The sequence below is a fragment of the Rhinatrema bivittatum genome, chromosome 8 (genome assembly GCF_901001135.1).
Source record: "Rhinatrema bivittatum chromosome 8, aRhiBiv1.1, whole genome shotgun sequence".
NCBI classification, from domain to species: Eukaryota; Metazoa; Chordata; class Amphibia; order Gymnophiona; family Rhinatrematidae; genus Rhinatrema; species Rhinatrema bivittatum.
Window position 1 is genome coordinate 48,489,009 of NC_042622.1, and position 15,555 is coordinate 48,504,563.

The 15,555-nt window shown below is 45.3% G+C and overlaps 1 protein-coding gene across 8 annotated transcripts in view; it reads right to left on the reverse strand.

Annotated features, from left to right (window-relative positions):
- The window catches only part of LPIN3 (lipin 3), a 159,729-nt gene that overhangs the window by 50,344 nt on the left and 93,830 nt on the right, over positions 1 to 15,555 (reverse strand). For all 8 annotated transcript variants that reach the window (XR_003858164.1, XR_003858165.1, XR_003858166.1 and 5 more), the window contains exon 13: positions 13,283 to 13,344. Coding sequence is in view for 5 of the 8 variants with exons in the window: in XM_029612227.1 (XP_029468087.1) it covers positions 13,283 to 13,344 (62 nt within the window). In the remaining 3 variants the exon portion in view is untranslated. The remainder of the gene's footprint in view (positions 1 to 13,282; positions 13,345 to 15,555) is intronic.

Below are 15,555 nucleotides of genomic sequence, written 5' to 3' on the forward strand. Positions count from 1 at the left end.
CCTTCCCAGGCGAGCTTGGAACAGTCTCTTCTTTTCAAGGCCTGGATTATTTGTGTAATGGGGGGGGGGGGGGGGGGCGGAGGTTATTCCCAAAGCCCTGAGTACTAAGGGTGGCCCTGAGTGTCCTTTGTTTTTGCCCCTGGGGAACGAGGTAGTTGCGAGTCCCAGTGTGTGCGCTGGAAGTGCCAAATAAAGTCAATGGAGCTACTGGGCTAGTATCCAAGTAAATCTTTACTGTTTCAAGTGAGAGAAATTGGATCAACACTGATCCACAGCACCAGAGAATATATTGTTTTACAGTGTCCTCCTCAATCTGTGCAGGAATATCAGCTGCCAGAGCCAGGGGAACTTCTACCCTCCAGGTCTTTGGAAAAATAGAGTCCCCAGGTGGGGAGGGTGTCCTTTAAGTGGGCAGAAGAGAGTTCCCGGTGAGGAAGCAAAGGAGGCGGATGTAGGCTTCTCCGCTCCGTGCCTCACCTCGACATCCAGCCCCATCCTGCGTGCTATAAAACCTGCTGAAAGATCTGCTTACTCTTAGCACCTTCCCCTAAAGCCTCAGGGACCAAAAGGACCGGCCATGGCGACCCGCGTGATCCATAAGGACAAGGATAGGGAGAGAGATAAAAATCGGGGCCTGGATCCGCCATCACCGCCTGCAGCAGAGCCAACGATGGCGTCTTCTTCCGGGACTGATCTTGAGAACATTAAGACAGCAGTGGCAGCAGCGATTGGCCCGGAGTTAAAAGCTAATGTGGATAAACTAGCAGAGTTTACCTATACCCTTAGTGGCTATGAGAACAGATTTGCAGAGGTAGAGGGCAGGGTATCGGAGGTCCAGGACGGCCTCATTGCAGCGCAGCGGGATATCACGGCTCATCAGGCCTCGATGGCGCAACAGGTAAAGCGCTTTGAGGACCCGGAGAACCGCTCCCGCCGCTCAAACATCCATGGAATAGGGCTGCCGGAAACAGTCTGAGACCAGGATCTCCCGGCCCTCCTCGAAAAATGGCTGCAGGAACAAGTGGATCTCCCGACCACGAATGGAGCCTTGCGCGTGGAGCGATCTCATAGGCTAGGCCCCAAGCAGGTAAACGCCACGCGTCCCCGGCCGGTCATAGCAAAATTACTTAATTATGCCCACAAAATGGATATTCTGAAAGCGTTCCGTGGTGGACCTTGCCTTACTTACGACGGTCACAGGATTCTTTCGGCGGGTGTATCAGCACAGGATCGAGTTATGGCGCCGCACTGCTCACAGCTCATTAATCAGGGCCTCCGAGTGACACTGATATACCCAGCCCGGCTGCGTGTGGTGACAGCTGCGGGGGGTCAAGTGTCTGGATAATCCTGAAGCAGCTCAAGCTTTTGTGACCGAACACACCAACCGGGATCAGGGTACCCAGAAATGTGTGCGGTACCGCCCGTGGCCCGCTCAATGATGATGGACTGATAGGCCTGAACTACAGTTCTTCAGCACTCCGCTTGAAACCTGGCGCCTATCCACAACACAAGCATCACGAGAGCCTGCCAGGCTGTGACTCACCAATAGGAGGGAAATGGCGAGCTTTATTTTATTTATTTATTTTTCTCTCTCCCTTTTTTTTTTTTTTTTTAACCGAGGCATGTGGCCCTGCCCTGGCGCCTGTTGCTGCGGCCTGGGCTTGGCTGGGGCTCCCCTCTACTGTAACTTTCGGCTGCTGCACCTCTCGTGGGTATGGTTGCTTCCTGGAGTTAAGGCAGATTTATGGCTCTGACCACTCGTTCCGACTCTTATCAACAGCCTCCATGTTGGTGGGCCCGGCTATCTCCCGGGCGAAGGAGACTCTAGCCACCTTCTATCTCAGCTTGTAGGAGGCGGCTGATGATGTTCTCTGATTATTCCTCCCGCTTCAGGGGGAGGCGAAATGGGATTCCTCCGTTACATGCATTGCCACTCCAATTACCAGCCCCATGGAGAATTGTTTGGGGGGGGGGGCGGCATACAGGGTCTCTGCTTTTACGTGGTGCATGGAGGGGGGTTCTATGTATCGCCGGAAGATCTGTGCAGGGCTTATGTGGGTTTTTTTTAGTATTTTGTTTGTTTATATCATAGAAACATAGAAATAACGGCAGAAGACCAAATGGCCCATCCAGTCTGCCCAGCAAGCTTCTCACTTTTTTTTTCTTCTCATACTTATGTTTCTCTTGGCTCTTAGTAACCTTTTGGTTCTATTTCCCTTCCACCCCCACCATTAATGTAGAGAGCAGTGTTGGAACTGCATCTAAGTGAAATATCTAGCTTAATTAGTTAGGGGTAGTAACCGCTGCAATAAGCAAGCTACAACCATGCTTATTTGTTTACCCAGACTATGTAATTCAGTCCTTGTTGGTTGTTGTCTGTATATAGATCCACTTTTCTTCATTCCCCCTGCCGTTGAAGCAGAGAGCCATGCTGGATATGCATTGAAAGTGAAGTATCAGGCTTATTTGATTTGGGGTAGTAACCGCCGTAACAAGCAAGCTACTCCCCGCTTTTTTGTAAATGCAAATCCTTTTTTCCACATTTCCTCTTGCCGTTGAAGCTTAGAGCAATGTTGGAGTCGCATTAACAGTGTGTATATGTTTATTGAATAAGGGTATTATCTCCAGGTAGTAGCCGTCATTCCCGTGAGCCACCCACTCTTCATTCACGCCCTCTAGACTTTATGGATCTACAGTGTTTATCCCACGCCCCTTTGAAGTCCTTCACAGTTCTGATCTTCACCACTTCCTCCGGAAGGGCATTCCAGGCATCCACCAGCCTCTCCATGAAGAAATACTTCCTGACATTGGTTTTGAGTCTTCCTCCCTGGAGCTTCAAATCGTGAGCTCTGGTTCTGTTGATTTTTTTCTGACAGAAAAGGTTTGTCGTTGTCTTTGGATCATTAAAACCTTTCAAGTATCTGAAAGTATCTGTATCATATCACCTCTGCTCCTCCTTTCCTCCAGGGTGTACCCTATTTAGATTCTTCAATCTCTCATAAGTCATTTGATGAAGACCCTCCACCTTTTTGGTTGCCCTTCTCTGGACCGCCTCCATCTTGTCTCTGTCTCTTTGGAGATACGGTCTCCAGAACTGAACACAGTACTCCAGGTGAGGTCTCACCAAGGACCTGTACAAGGGGATAATCACTTCCCTTTTCTTACTCGATATTCCTCTCTCTATGCAGCCCAGCATTCTTCTGGCTTTAGCTATCGCCTTGTCACATTGTTTCGCAGACTTCAGATCATTAGACACTATCACCCCAAGGTTTCTCTCCTGCTCCGTGCACATCAGCCTTTCTCCCCCCATCGAATACAGTTCATTCGGATTTCCACTCCCCATATGCATGACTCTGCACTTCTTGGCATTGAATCTCAGCTGCCATCTCTTCGACCACTCTTCCAGCTTCCTTAAATCCAGTCTCATTCTCTCCACTCCTTCCGGCGTGTCCACTCTGTTGCAGATCTTAGTGTCATCCGCAAAAAGACAAACCTTACCTTCTATCCCGTCCACAATGTTGCCAGTTTGATGGTGGTTGTTCACATGTGTCGCGGGAGTTGTTCATTATTACTGATACATTTTTTTTCTCTAGTATCTGCCACTGGCGTTTTTTTTTCCTTCTTTTGCAGACTAATAGGGCCTCCTGAAACTGACTAGGTAGGCTCCAGTTTTGTTTTTTTTTAATGTGTGGGGGTTCTATTATCAACAGTGCTGACTCTAGTCCCTGCATGCCTAGCGCAGACGGGTCCAGCGTTCTACCTTGTGGGACTTTTACGTCCCTTCACTAGTTCTGAACGTTTTGAAGGGCACAGCTGTGATTTTCACTGTGGTCTGTTACAAGTTATAGTTAAGTTACAGTTAACTTAGGGGCTATGCCCCTAAGTTAACTGTATATATCTGTTCTTTGTAAGGGCTTCGCCCAAAAAGTTCTTGTTTTTTGTGAACTGATGCGATGTGCGAACGGACATCGGTATAGAAGAGACGTTAAATAAATAAATAAATAAATAAATAAGTTATGAAGTTGGTTTATATTTCACTGCCTTTTTGGCTATACACTGGCACATGGGGGACTGGGGCTGGATGGGGAAGGGGGTTTCTGCCTACTCTCTCTTCTGGTAGGAGGGATAGTGATCTCTCACTATGCTGTTAAATACAGGATGGGGAAAGGTAATTAGCAAGGTGAAGGGAAGGGAGGGTGATGGGAGGGGGGGTAAGTGTGTCCCTGATTTGCGTGTCCGTTTTCTTTGTCGCTTCATGGCAACACAAGTGTCACGGCTATCTGCCAGGTATTCTGTGCTCTGGGAGGGTTCATGCTTAACTTAGCTAGGCTTTTAATGAGACTTTAATATGCATACATGCATATTTTCCTGGAACGTGTGTGGAATTCATTTCCCCTATAAAAAGCTCTTGAAGATCCTAAATCATTTAAAACGAAAATCTGCAGATGTGTGTTTCCTCCAAGAAACCCATCTCTCTGATTTGGAACATGCTAAATTATGTAAACATTGGGTAGGCAGCCTTCATTACGCCTCTGCTACATCTCGCTTGACAGGAGTGGCAATCTGCCTATCCAGGTCCACAAGGAAATCAAAGACCCTGATGGTCGTTTTGTTATACTGGTTACTGAATTATAACACAAGATAGTGGTTTTCTGCAATCTCTATGCTCCTAATACCTATTGTCCGGTGTTCTTCCAGGTCCTCTACCAACACTTGCTTCCCTACATTGCAGACACGCTTATTATAGGGGGAGACTTCAATACCATTAGGGACCCCCAGCTTGATGCCTCCCAAGATAAGCGCAGAGAAAAGGGATGGGAAAGGGGCCTGCAATTTTGGAACAAGCATTACAATTGGTTGAAACATGGTGCACGTTGCACCCGGGGGAAAAGGAATTTATGCATCTTTCTCGGGCACATGCCACATACTCCTGAATTGCCTACTTTCTCACCAGTGGCCACGCCTTTTCCAATGTGTACAAGGCCGGCATTGAGGGTATTGTGATCTCTGATCATACCCCAGTGTGGATTGATATGCAATTCAAACCCTCACCCCACGCGACTCGGGTATGGCGGTTTCCCTTTTATCTGGCTGAGGATCGGGCATTACAACAATATTTAGAGGAGAGATGGTCAGACTATGAAAAACTGAATCAGGAGCATAGGGAAGAACCAACACTATTCTCGTACACGGCAAAGACGGTGTTGCAGGGTGACATCTAATACACTGCGCATCGCCGCAAAGCTTTGAATAAGCGAGTTCTGCAGCTTACCACTCAATTACAGAAGGCCAAGGCCCGTCTCCTTCAAACTAACACGGGTCCCGCGAGAGACAGTTATCTTTCCATATAATGCGCTTTAAACACGTTACTGCACCAAAGAGCAAAAAAGAGCCTGCTTTATCATCAACTTAAATTATACCAATACAGCAATAAGGCAGGGAAGCTGATGTCCCAATTGATCAGAGCCTCTCGCGCACCTCGTTAGGTTGCCGGTCTGTTAAATGCGTCGGGTCATGTTGAGACGAATACTCAATCTATTTTGCGCCTTTTCTGGGATTATCTTAAACTTTACCGGAATGAAGGTTGGTCGGAGGATGCTTGCTCCCGTTTTTGTGTTTCTTTATTGCTTCCCCATCTCACAGAGGAGCAAGTGCGGGCCTTGAACTCCTCTATATCGTCAGCAGAAATTAAACGGGCGATACATCAGTTCAAGCGACTGAAGGCCCCGAGTCCTGATGGTTATTTCTGCTGAATTTTACAAGTGCCTGATTTTACAAGGGCCAACCCCTTGACATCCTTATTTTCGGACTTTATCATGAGGGGCAGTTTCCCACTTCAGATGAACCATGCCCATATCTCTCTCATTCCAAAACCAGGGAAAGATCCTTTGTCGCCTGATTTGTACCGGTCAATTTCTTTGCTCAACTTTTGATCAAAAGTTGTTAGCAAAGATTATGGCAGATTGCTTGGCCGCATTCCTCCTGTCCCTTGTAGGCACTAACCAAGTAGGATTTTTAAGGATCGGTACGTCCTTTCCAATATTCGACGGGTGCTTGTAGCAATGGAAATGTGTCGCCACACTCAGACCCCTTATCTAGCTATCAGCTTTGATGTGGTAAAAGCATTTGATAGGGTGGGGTAGAACTTCTTGTTTTACATATTATGACACATGGGTTTTGGAGGCCTCTTTTATGATGCAGTCCAATTGTTATATGCTGATCCTCAAGCAACCATAATTGAGAATGGAAAGGGGTCTACGCCCTTCCCTATCCTGAGAGGAACACACCAGGGGTGTCTCTTGTCTCCCCTACTTTTCATTCTGCAATTGGAACCTTTATTAACTGCCTTACAGGCAACTCCTAGGATCCAAGGGGTTTGCTTCCATAAGGAAATTTTTAAATGTGCTACTTTTGCAGATTTGTCTGTTTTTCCCTTTCTTCCTTGTCCATTACAATGGATTGCCTCTCAATACTTCCTCTGTACCTTTTAAGAATGATGTTCAATTGCTCTGCTAGGTTATCCTTCCTGATTAATATATTTGTGACACCTATATGCACAAGCACCAATCCAACCTCATGTAAAGCACAGTGGATATTGGCCCACTCCATTGTTGCAACATAGTGCACCCATAGACCTTACACAGCATTACACACTATAGCTGTAGGCAATTCCTCTTGCTTGTCACAATCTTTCCTCAACTATACCACGAAAGCTCAAATGGTAATTTCTTATTGGCCCAGTATTGTGACCTATTATGATCCAGCCTCCTGGGCTCAGGATGGCTCTTGCGGTTACAGAACTCCAATTTACATGTTAAATCATATTATAAGACTACAAGCTGTTGTTGAAATAATTACTAATGAAACTGCTAAAGCACTGAGAATATTAGCTACACAGCAAAAGGATTTCCGGAATGCCATTTACCAGAACCGTCTAGCGTTAGATTACATATTAGCTTCAGAAGGAGGACTATGTGGTAAATTTAACCTCAGTAACTGTTGTCTTCAAATAGACAAGGGTGAAGTAATTGAAGAAATCACCCGCAACATGATGTCAATTGCACATGTACCTGTGCAAACCTGGAAAGGACTTGATTTCAGTGATTTATTTATTTATTTATTTTGATTTTTTTCTATACCGGCATTCGTGATAACATCACATCAAGCCGGTTTACAGTAAACAATGGGGTAATAACCGGAACATAGAACAAAATATGTAATATACATATTATAAATACATATTATAAATACAGTTACAATAAACAAGGATACGTACAACTAGGAGTAAGAAGAAGAAAAGATAGGAACTTTAACATGTTGTATTAACCTGTAGAATGGTAAGGTTTCCAAAGATGGAAGTGAATGATTTACAATGAATTGTTCAGTTCAAAAATCCAAGGGATCCGATCATGGTTCTCTAGTTTAGGTTCAGGATTCAAAATTCTAATTGGCTCCATGCGTACGATTGCCTTACTTGGGCTTGTCGTCTGCCTCTGCTTGCCATGCCTTTGCATCTGCCTACGAAGATGCCGTGACCAAGTATCTGAAATGCTGATCACCCAGACCAGCGCACGGATCATGCTCAACCAAGCTGAAACCTTGAACCTGCTGCTTCTGGATTCCAATGATGACACCGAACCATTCCCCACCACCCATAATAACTATCTGAAAAATGAGCACAGTGGTACGAAGACAGGTAAAAAGTCTCCAGCCAGTAAGGATTAGCCTTAACTAGGCAGGACAACCTAAGACAGGCGATGTGCAACGCAGATAGATGTGAAGGGTTCCTAGGAGTCACCCTTCAAAGGGGGAAATGTAATAATAGCCAGCACAAATCTACACCTAGTAGATAGATATATCCTGCTCACGTGACGCTAGCACTATGAAGAACTATGAACATGAAACTTACCAGGGTACCAGCCAGCACAGATGACATCACACCTGGTCAAAAACGAAACTAACTGGTCTCAATTCCTGGAAATTACACCAGAGGTACCTGCCCATAGTAAAGCACGTACATATGCCTAAAATTTATTAATTGGCTATAAGGTAATGGGTGGGCTTTTGCAGACACCTGTTGATTGGCTAACGGTGACCCTTAAATTGCTGAACACGCATGTTAGATCACTTGTGCAGGTTTGGGCATACATCCCTTGCTGTGTATTGTCTGCTGCATCAAAGAAAAGACTCATTTCTTTTATTAAAGCTTGCATTGATTAGATTCTTAAGGCTGGTCTCTTTACTGATCTTATCAATCCGAGGTTTAAAACAACCTCTTAGTTTTTCTTACAGATCCTTATTCCTCTTTGTCTTCACTTTTGGAGTTGTTTGAGGCCTTTGGTGGTTTCTCTGGCTTCCGGCTGAATCAGGGCAAGTCCTCTGCATTGGCTTTCCCTGACGCAATCCGAGAGTGATGGCGTGATCACTTTCCTTTACAGTGGGCGGGAGCCGCCTTTCGTTACTTGGGGGTTTATATGTCGGTGGATCCCACTCAGATATAATCAGCTGAATATCCCTCATCTCTTTCACTATGCACAGGAGCTACTTCAGTGGTGGCAGCACTTACCCCTATCTTTGTGTGGCTGGGTTCATTTATATAGAAACATAGAAATGACGGCAGAAGACGACCAATCGGCCCATCCATTCTGCCCAGTAAGCTTATGCTCTTGATTTTTTCCTCATACTTATCTGTTATTCTTGGCCCTTAGTAACCTTTTGGTTCTATTTCCTTTCCACCCCCGCCATTAATGTAGAGAGCAGTGTTGGAACTGCATCTAAATGAAATATCTAGCTTAATTGGTTAGAGTAGTAACTGCCGCAATAAGCAAGCTACTCCCATGCTTATTTGTTTACCCAGCCTGTGCAATTCAGTCCTTGTTGGTTGTCTGAATATAAAATCCACTTTACTTCATTCTCCCCTGCAGTTGAAGCAGTGAGCTGTGCTGCATAAGTATTTCAAGTGAAGTATCAGGCTTAATTGATTCGGGGTAGTAACCGCCGTAACAAGCAAACTACACCCATGCTTATTTGTTTATCCAGACTATGTAATTCAGTCCTTGTTGGTTGTTGTCTGAATATAAATCTTTTTCTGCCTCCATCTGCTGGTTAGTGGACAGAACCCAGGAATCTGGACAGATCCGGGTACATACAGGGAAGGTGAATTTTCCTCTTCTAATGAGTACTGCAATCCCTCTATACCACCAATGCCGGTGTAGGGAAAGCCCGTCCACATCTGATAAGAGACAGAGAGATACTGAAGGGCTGAGGTCACTGCAGGGGTATATCTAAGGGGACATCAGCTTTGAAACCTGACTCTGTCTCCGTCTGCTAGCAGGGGAGCATAACCCACTGGTCCTGAGTCCATCTGGCTACACGTTAGGAAAATAAGACTTGCTTGACTCCTCTGACCTGACCTGCAAAACAACAAAAGATAAGTTCTTATCTATGTCTGAACTCTTGATCAACCTAAAAGGACTGCCTCCCAATCTGTAGCAAGGGAGTGGTTATATATTCTACCCTGGGGGGGAGAGGGGGGCGGGGAACGGCCATTCCAGTCCCCACAGAAGGAGGGGCTACATATGAATGGACCCTCCCCATGAACCATCCTACATTAACTAGCTGACACTTAACACCCTGGACTTACATGTAACGAGACCATAGGATCCGCTACACATTACAAATACAAAACTAATTTTTTTTCAAAAAAGGTTGTGTTGTAATTTTCTTTGAAAAATCTTAAAAGTTTTGTGAAATGTTTCTTCTTGTGTACATAGGTCTCTGGCTATTTATTATTAGTGATCAGAGCTGACTCAGCTTGTTACATCTTGCATATGTTTAACTGAACCAAGCCTTCGAGACCCCATAGGTCTTGCATTCCTGTGAGGTCCTGAAACCTTGCGTGTTACAAAATCTGATTGGTCCTATGCAAAGTATCTCGATCTAAAAAGAGGCCAGTTTTCCCGGGGGACCAGTACAGCCACTAAAAGTTTGCAATGAAGATCAGAAAAGGGAAGATCAGCATTCAAGAATATTGAGACTCATTCCTCTTTCAAAAAGATTGCTGCATCGTGGAAGAAAAACAACTCTAATGGCATTAAAAAGGTAAGAATTTTTTTCTGATTTATAATTAACTTCATTTCCCCCATTTCTCTGCTTTCATTTTTTTCTCAGAATTAACCTGATTTATGTAGCATTAGGGCCTCAGTTCTTTTTGTACAGGGAAACGTCACGATTGCATGATTTCTGGGCGTTATTAACAGAAAGCCTTAGAAGAGTAAATGACCAAATTCTGCAGGACTTTTTTACCTGCTGGGTTTACATCATTAAGCAAAGCAAAAAAAACTATGCCAGTTGTTTTCCTTTGAGTATTGCCTAAGGAAAAATGACAAACAAAGACATGCATAGTTCCAGGCTCCGCCCATGGGGAACAACCTCCGCCGTCTGGAGGGTATCAGAGCTGTTGTTCGTCCCCACAAATGGGAGCCTGGCCTCAGAGACTAAAGCTATCCGTGGAGCAAGGGAGAGATAAATAGAGACTGTGGAGGTGTTTATTCTATGTGCCCTGGGTGCCAAGTAAAGGACCCCATGCTGCCCAGGATTGCAAACACAAGTTTGAAGTTTGTGAGAAATAGTACACCAGGACGGAAGCCTTAATCCTTGGCACTGCTGCTTACAAGTTTCAGACTTGGGCTCATGCAACTCTTTTTTGCGTCTGTTCACACCCCCCCTCTTCCCTGCAGGCCAGGGCTGGATTAGGAAGCAGCCTGGCTGTTCTCTATTTTGCCTGCTCCAGGATCAACCCCTCCTCTTCTCTTCTTCCCTGCAGGCTGCCTGAAGAGGAAGGGCTGGAAAAGAACATCCTGCTGCTCTGCCTCCTAATTCGGATCTGCGTTCCTGGCCATTCCTCTACAAATTCAACCCTGATAGCTCTTCCTACAGTGGACTGATTTAGCGATCCCGGTATTGTGCGCTGTTTGTTTTCTGGGTGTTTGTCTAGGAACTCTGGGACCCTTGGGTAGCGTGGGATCCCAGTGTCCCTAGAAACCACCAGGCAGGGGAACTTACCCAGAGGCAAGCGGGAACCCAGCTGGCGGGTGGGAGGTGGCCAGTGTGGGAGCACGTGCGCAGGCAGGCCAGGGCAGTGCTTGGCAGGACCCTCGCTAGTGGCTGCAAGGTTACCCTGAGCGGATATTAGGCTGAGGCATTACGTGAAACGAGGTTGGTTTTGGAAACCATTTCCGTATCTAACACCCAATTTTATGTGCGTAAATGACGCTTACAAAATATACGTGCACAGAGCCCTGGACTAAGTATGCACATAACTTCGGTTATGTGCGCATTTTTTCGCAAACTGCAGCGATGCATTCAAGGGGAGTAGAAAGTGCATGCATCCTTTTTGATTTTAAAGTAAGGTAGCTCGCGTATGCAAGTTAATCCGTGCACATACGGGGCCAAGTACACAAGCATTTTTTTATGCACATTTGTGTGCATAAGTGTACCTTGAAAATGCTGGCTAAAGTCTGCATGAACACGTTGTATGCGGACTTCACCCCACCACGCAGTTATAAAAAGCTACCCTCACAATGAGAGACAAGCCCGTACACGTCCTCTTTTAGTTCCAAAAACATGCACTGATATTTCAGTGTGGTCCACCTATGTCAGTCTTCTTACAATCTAACACCAGAGTGGGGTTGGGGGAGGTGGTGATGACCCTTCATCTCATTTATATATTTTCAGATCAGGACCGGTTGGTATCTCGTACTGGATGGGGCAATGAAAATGGGGCATGCAAACTGGCATTGGATACAGGTCTCTCCTATTTCAGGGAAGGAGGGAGGATGGGTAGGGAAGGGGGCAGTTTACTGCTTAAGAGCTTCTCTTTTCTAAGCACACAATTCATAGTCCTGGCAATATACTCTTCATATAAAGGAAAAATCATCTGCTGCTGACGTGCAACTCAGCAGTAGGGCCCACTGTACTTTTGGAGAAGAAACTATTACTAGGTAGAATTATCACACTTGCTGAATAACACTATTTAAAGTCTCCAGAAAGAGTGATAGTCACTTTCAATGTACCGTATTTTCCGGCGTATAAGACGACTGGGCGTATAAGACGACCCCCAACTTTTCAAGTTAAAATATAGAGTTTGGGATATACTCGCCGTATAAGACTACCCTTCTGTGTCACTACATAACCATACTGTATGTGGTACCCAGTATACAACAACCAGCCAATCACGGCAAGCGATGTACCTTACCGGCGATTGGCTGGTTGTTGTATACAAATCCTGCTTGGATTGGTCAGCTCTCCCTGCTAGCCCAGCCCTCCCAGTCTCCAAGTCTATCAGAGCAGTAATGCATCCCTCTGGCCCACCCTTGTATCCTATTACAGGTACCTCCTTCTCTGCCTCTCAGATCTCGCTCCTGAGGACTGCAGTGAAGTGGCGCAGACGTGCATGTGCGAGATCTGAGAGGCAGAGAAGGAGGTACCGGTAATAGAGATGTGAATCGGAACATGTTCTGATTCCAGTTCACATCGTGTTTGTTTTTTCATCCGGCCCGATCGGGTTTTTTTTTTTTTTTTAAATCGGCTGCGCCCGAGCCGATAAACAAAAAACCCACCCCAACCCTTTAAAACTAATCCCTCAGCTTCCCCCACCCTCCTGACCCCCCCCCAAGACCTGCCAAATTAAACACAACCCCCCACCCTCCTGACCCCTCCAAGACCTACCAAAAGTCCCTGGTGGTCCAGCGGGGGTCCAGGAGCGGTCTCCTGGACTTGGGTCGTCAGCTGCCAACAATCAAAATGGCGCCGACGGCCCTTTGCCCTTACTATGTCACAGGTGCTACCGCTGCCATTGGTGGACCCCAGTGACACAGTAAGGGCAAAGGGCCGTCGGCGCCATTTTGATTGTTGGCAGCCGACGGCCCAAGGAGATCGCTCCTGGACCGCTCCTGGACCCCCGCTGGACCACCGGGGACTTTTGGCAGATCTTGGGGGGGGGGGGGGGGTTAGGAGGGTGGGGGGTTTTGTTAGATTTTTTTTTTTTTTTATATTCGCTCCATAAGACGCAGACATTTCCCCCCCCCCCCCCCCCCCCACACACTTTTGGGGCAAAAAAGTGCATCTTATGGAGCAAAAAATACGGTAATTATTCGCCCTATAAGACGACCCCCGACTTTTGAGAAGATTTTCAGGGGTTAAAAACTCATCTTATACGCTGGAAAATACGGTAAAACAGACAGAAAAGCATCCCCAAGCATCTGCATGCATTCTGGTTTACCTTGGTGGTTGGACCTTCTGTTTGGATTTTTCAGCCTCAAACGTTTCTGCTTGGACTTCATTCTGCAATCACAGAGAGGGGAGGGTGATCCACACCAGGAATGTTAAAGATCTGTAATAACCTGCTTATTGTGGGCACCCTCCAGGACCTGCACCGAGAAAAATCCAACCCCACTGCACTGTCACGCCAGAGCATGCCCTCTCCTATAAGATCTAGAAGTACTCGTGAGAACCAAGAAAAGAGTTGGCTTTGTTGTCTGCTGCCCCTGAAAGTGCATGCACATCAACTGTCTTTCTCTTACAATATAACTAACTGCTTAGGAGGTGTGAGATTGGTAAGATAGAGTCCAAGCAGGCTCCCACACACAATACTGTTCTGTCAAGAAGTTGGCCATAGAGGCAAAAAACTCACAGTAAAAACTTTTTTAAATATATCCGAAGCAGAAAGCCTGTGAGGGAGTCAGTTGGACCGTTAGATGATCGAGGGGTTAAAGAGGCACTTAGAGAAGATAAGGCCATCGCGGAAAGATTAAATGATTTCTTTGCTTCAGTGTTTATTGAAGAGGATGTTGGGGGAAGTACCCATACTGGAGAAGGTTTTCATGGGCAATGATTCAGATGGACTGAATCAAGTCACAGTGAACCTAGAAGATGTGGTAGACCTGATTGACAAACTGAAGAGTAGCAAATCACCTGGACCGGATGGTATACACCCCAGAGTTCTGAAAGAACTAAAAAATGAAATTTCAGACCTATTAGTAAAAATTTGTAACCTATCATTAAAATCATCCATTGTACTTGAAGACTGGAGGATAGCTAATGTAACCCCAATATTTAAAAAGGGCTCCAGGGGCAATCCGGGAAACTACAGACCGGTTAGGCCTGACTTCAGTGCCAGGAAAAATAGCGGAAAGTGTTCTACACATCAAAATCACAGAACATATTGAAAGACATGGTTTAATGGAATAAAGTCAGCATGGCTTTACCCAAGGCAAGTCTTGCCTCACAAATCTGCTTCACTTTTTTGAAGGTGTTAATAAACATGTGGATAAAGGTGAACCGGTAGATGTAGTATACTTGGATTTTCAGAAGGCGTTTGACAAAGTTCCTCATGAGAGGCTTCTAGGAAAAGTAAAAAGTCAAGGGATAGGTGGTGATGTCCTTTCGTGGATTGCAAACTGGCTAAAAGACAGGAAACAGAGAGTAGGATTAAATGGACAATTTTCTCAGTGAAAAGGAGTGGGCAGTGGAGTGCCTCAGGGATCTGTATTGGGACCCTTACTTTTCAATATATATATTTATAAATGATCTGGAAAGAAATACGATGAGTGAGATAATCAAATTTGCAGATGATACAAAATTGTTCAGAGTAGTTAAATCACAAGCAGATTGTGATAAATTGCAGGAAGAACATGTAAGACTGGAAAATTGGGCATCAAAATGGCAGATGAAATTTAATGTGGATAAGTGCAAGGTGATGCATATAGGGAAAAATAACCCATGCTATAGTTACACAATGTTAGGTTCCATATTAGGTGCTACAACCCAAGAAAGATCTAGGCGTCATAGTGGATAACACATTGAAATCATCAGTTCAGCGTGCTGCGGCAGTCAAAAAAGCAAACAGAATGTTGGGAATTATTAGAAAGGGAATGGTGAATAAAACAGGAAATGTCATAATGCCTCTGTATCGCTCCATGGTGTGACCGCACCTTGAATACAGTGTACAATTCTGGTTGCCGCATCTCAAAAAAGATATAATTGCGATGGAGAAGGTACAGAGAAGGGTGACCAAAATGATAAGGGGAATGGAACAGCTCCCCTATGAGGAAAGACTAAAGAGGTTAGGACTTTTCAGCTTGGAAAAGAGACGGCTAAGGGGGGATATGATAGGGGTGTTTAAAATCATGAGAGGTAGATGTGAATTGGTTACTCTTTCGGATAATAGAAAGACTAGGGGGCACTCCATGAAGTTAGCATGTGGCACATTTAAAACTAATCGGAGAAAGTTCTTTTTTACTCAACGCACAATTAAACTCTGGAATTTGTTGCCAGAGGATGTGGTTAGTGCAGTTAGTATAACTGTGTTTAAAAAAGGATTGGATAAGTTCTTGGAGGAGAAGTCCATTACCTGCTATTAATTAAGTTGACTTAGAAAATAGCCACTGTTATTACTAGCAACAGTAACATGGAATAGACTTAGTTTTTGGGTACTTGCCAGGTTCTTATGGCCTGGATTGGCCACTGTTGGAAACAGGATGCTGGACTTGATGG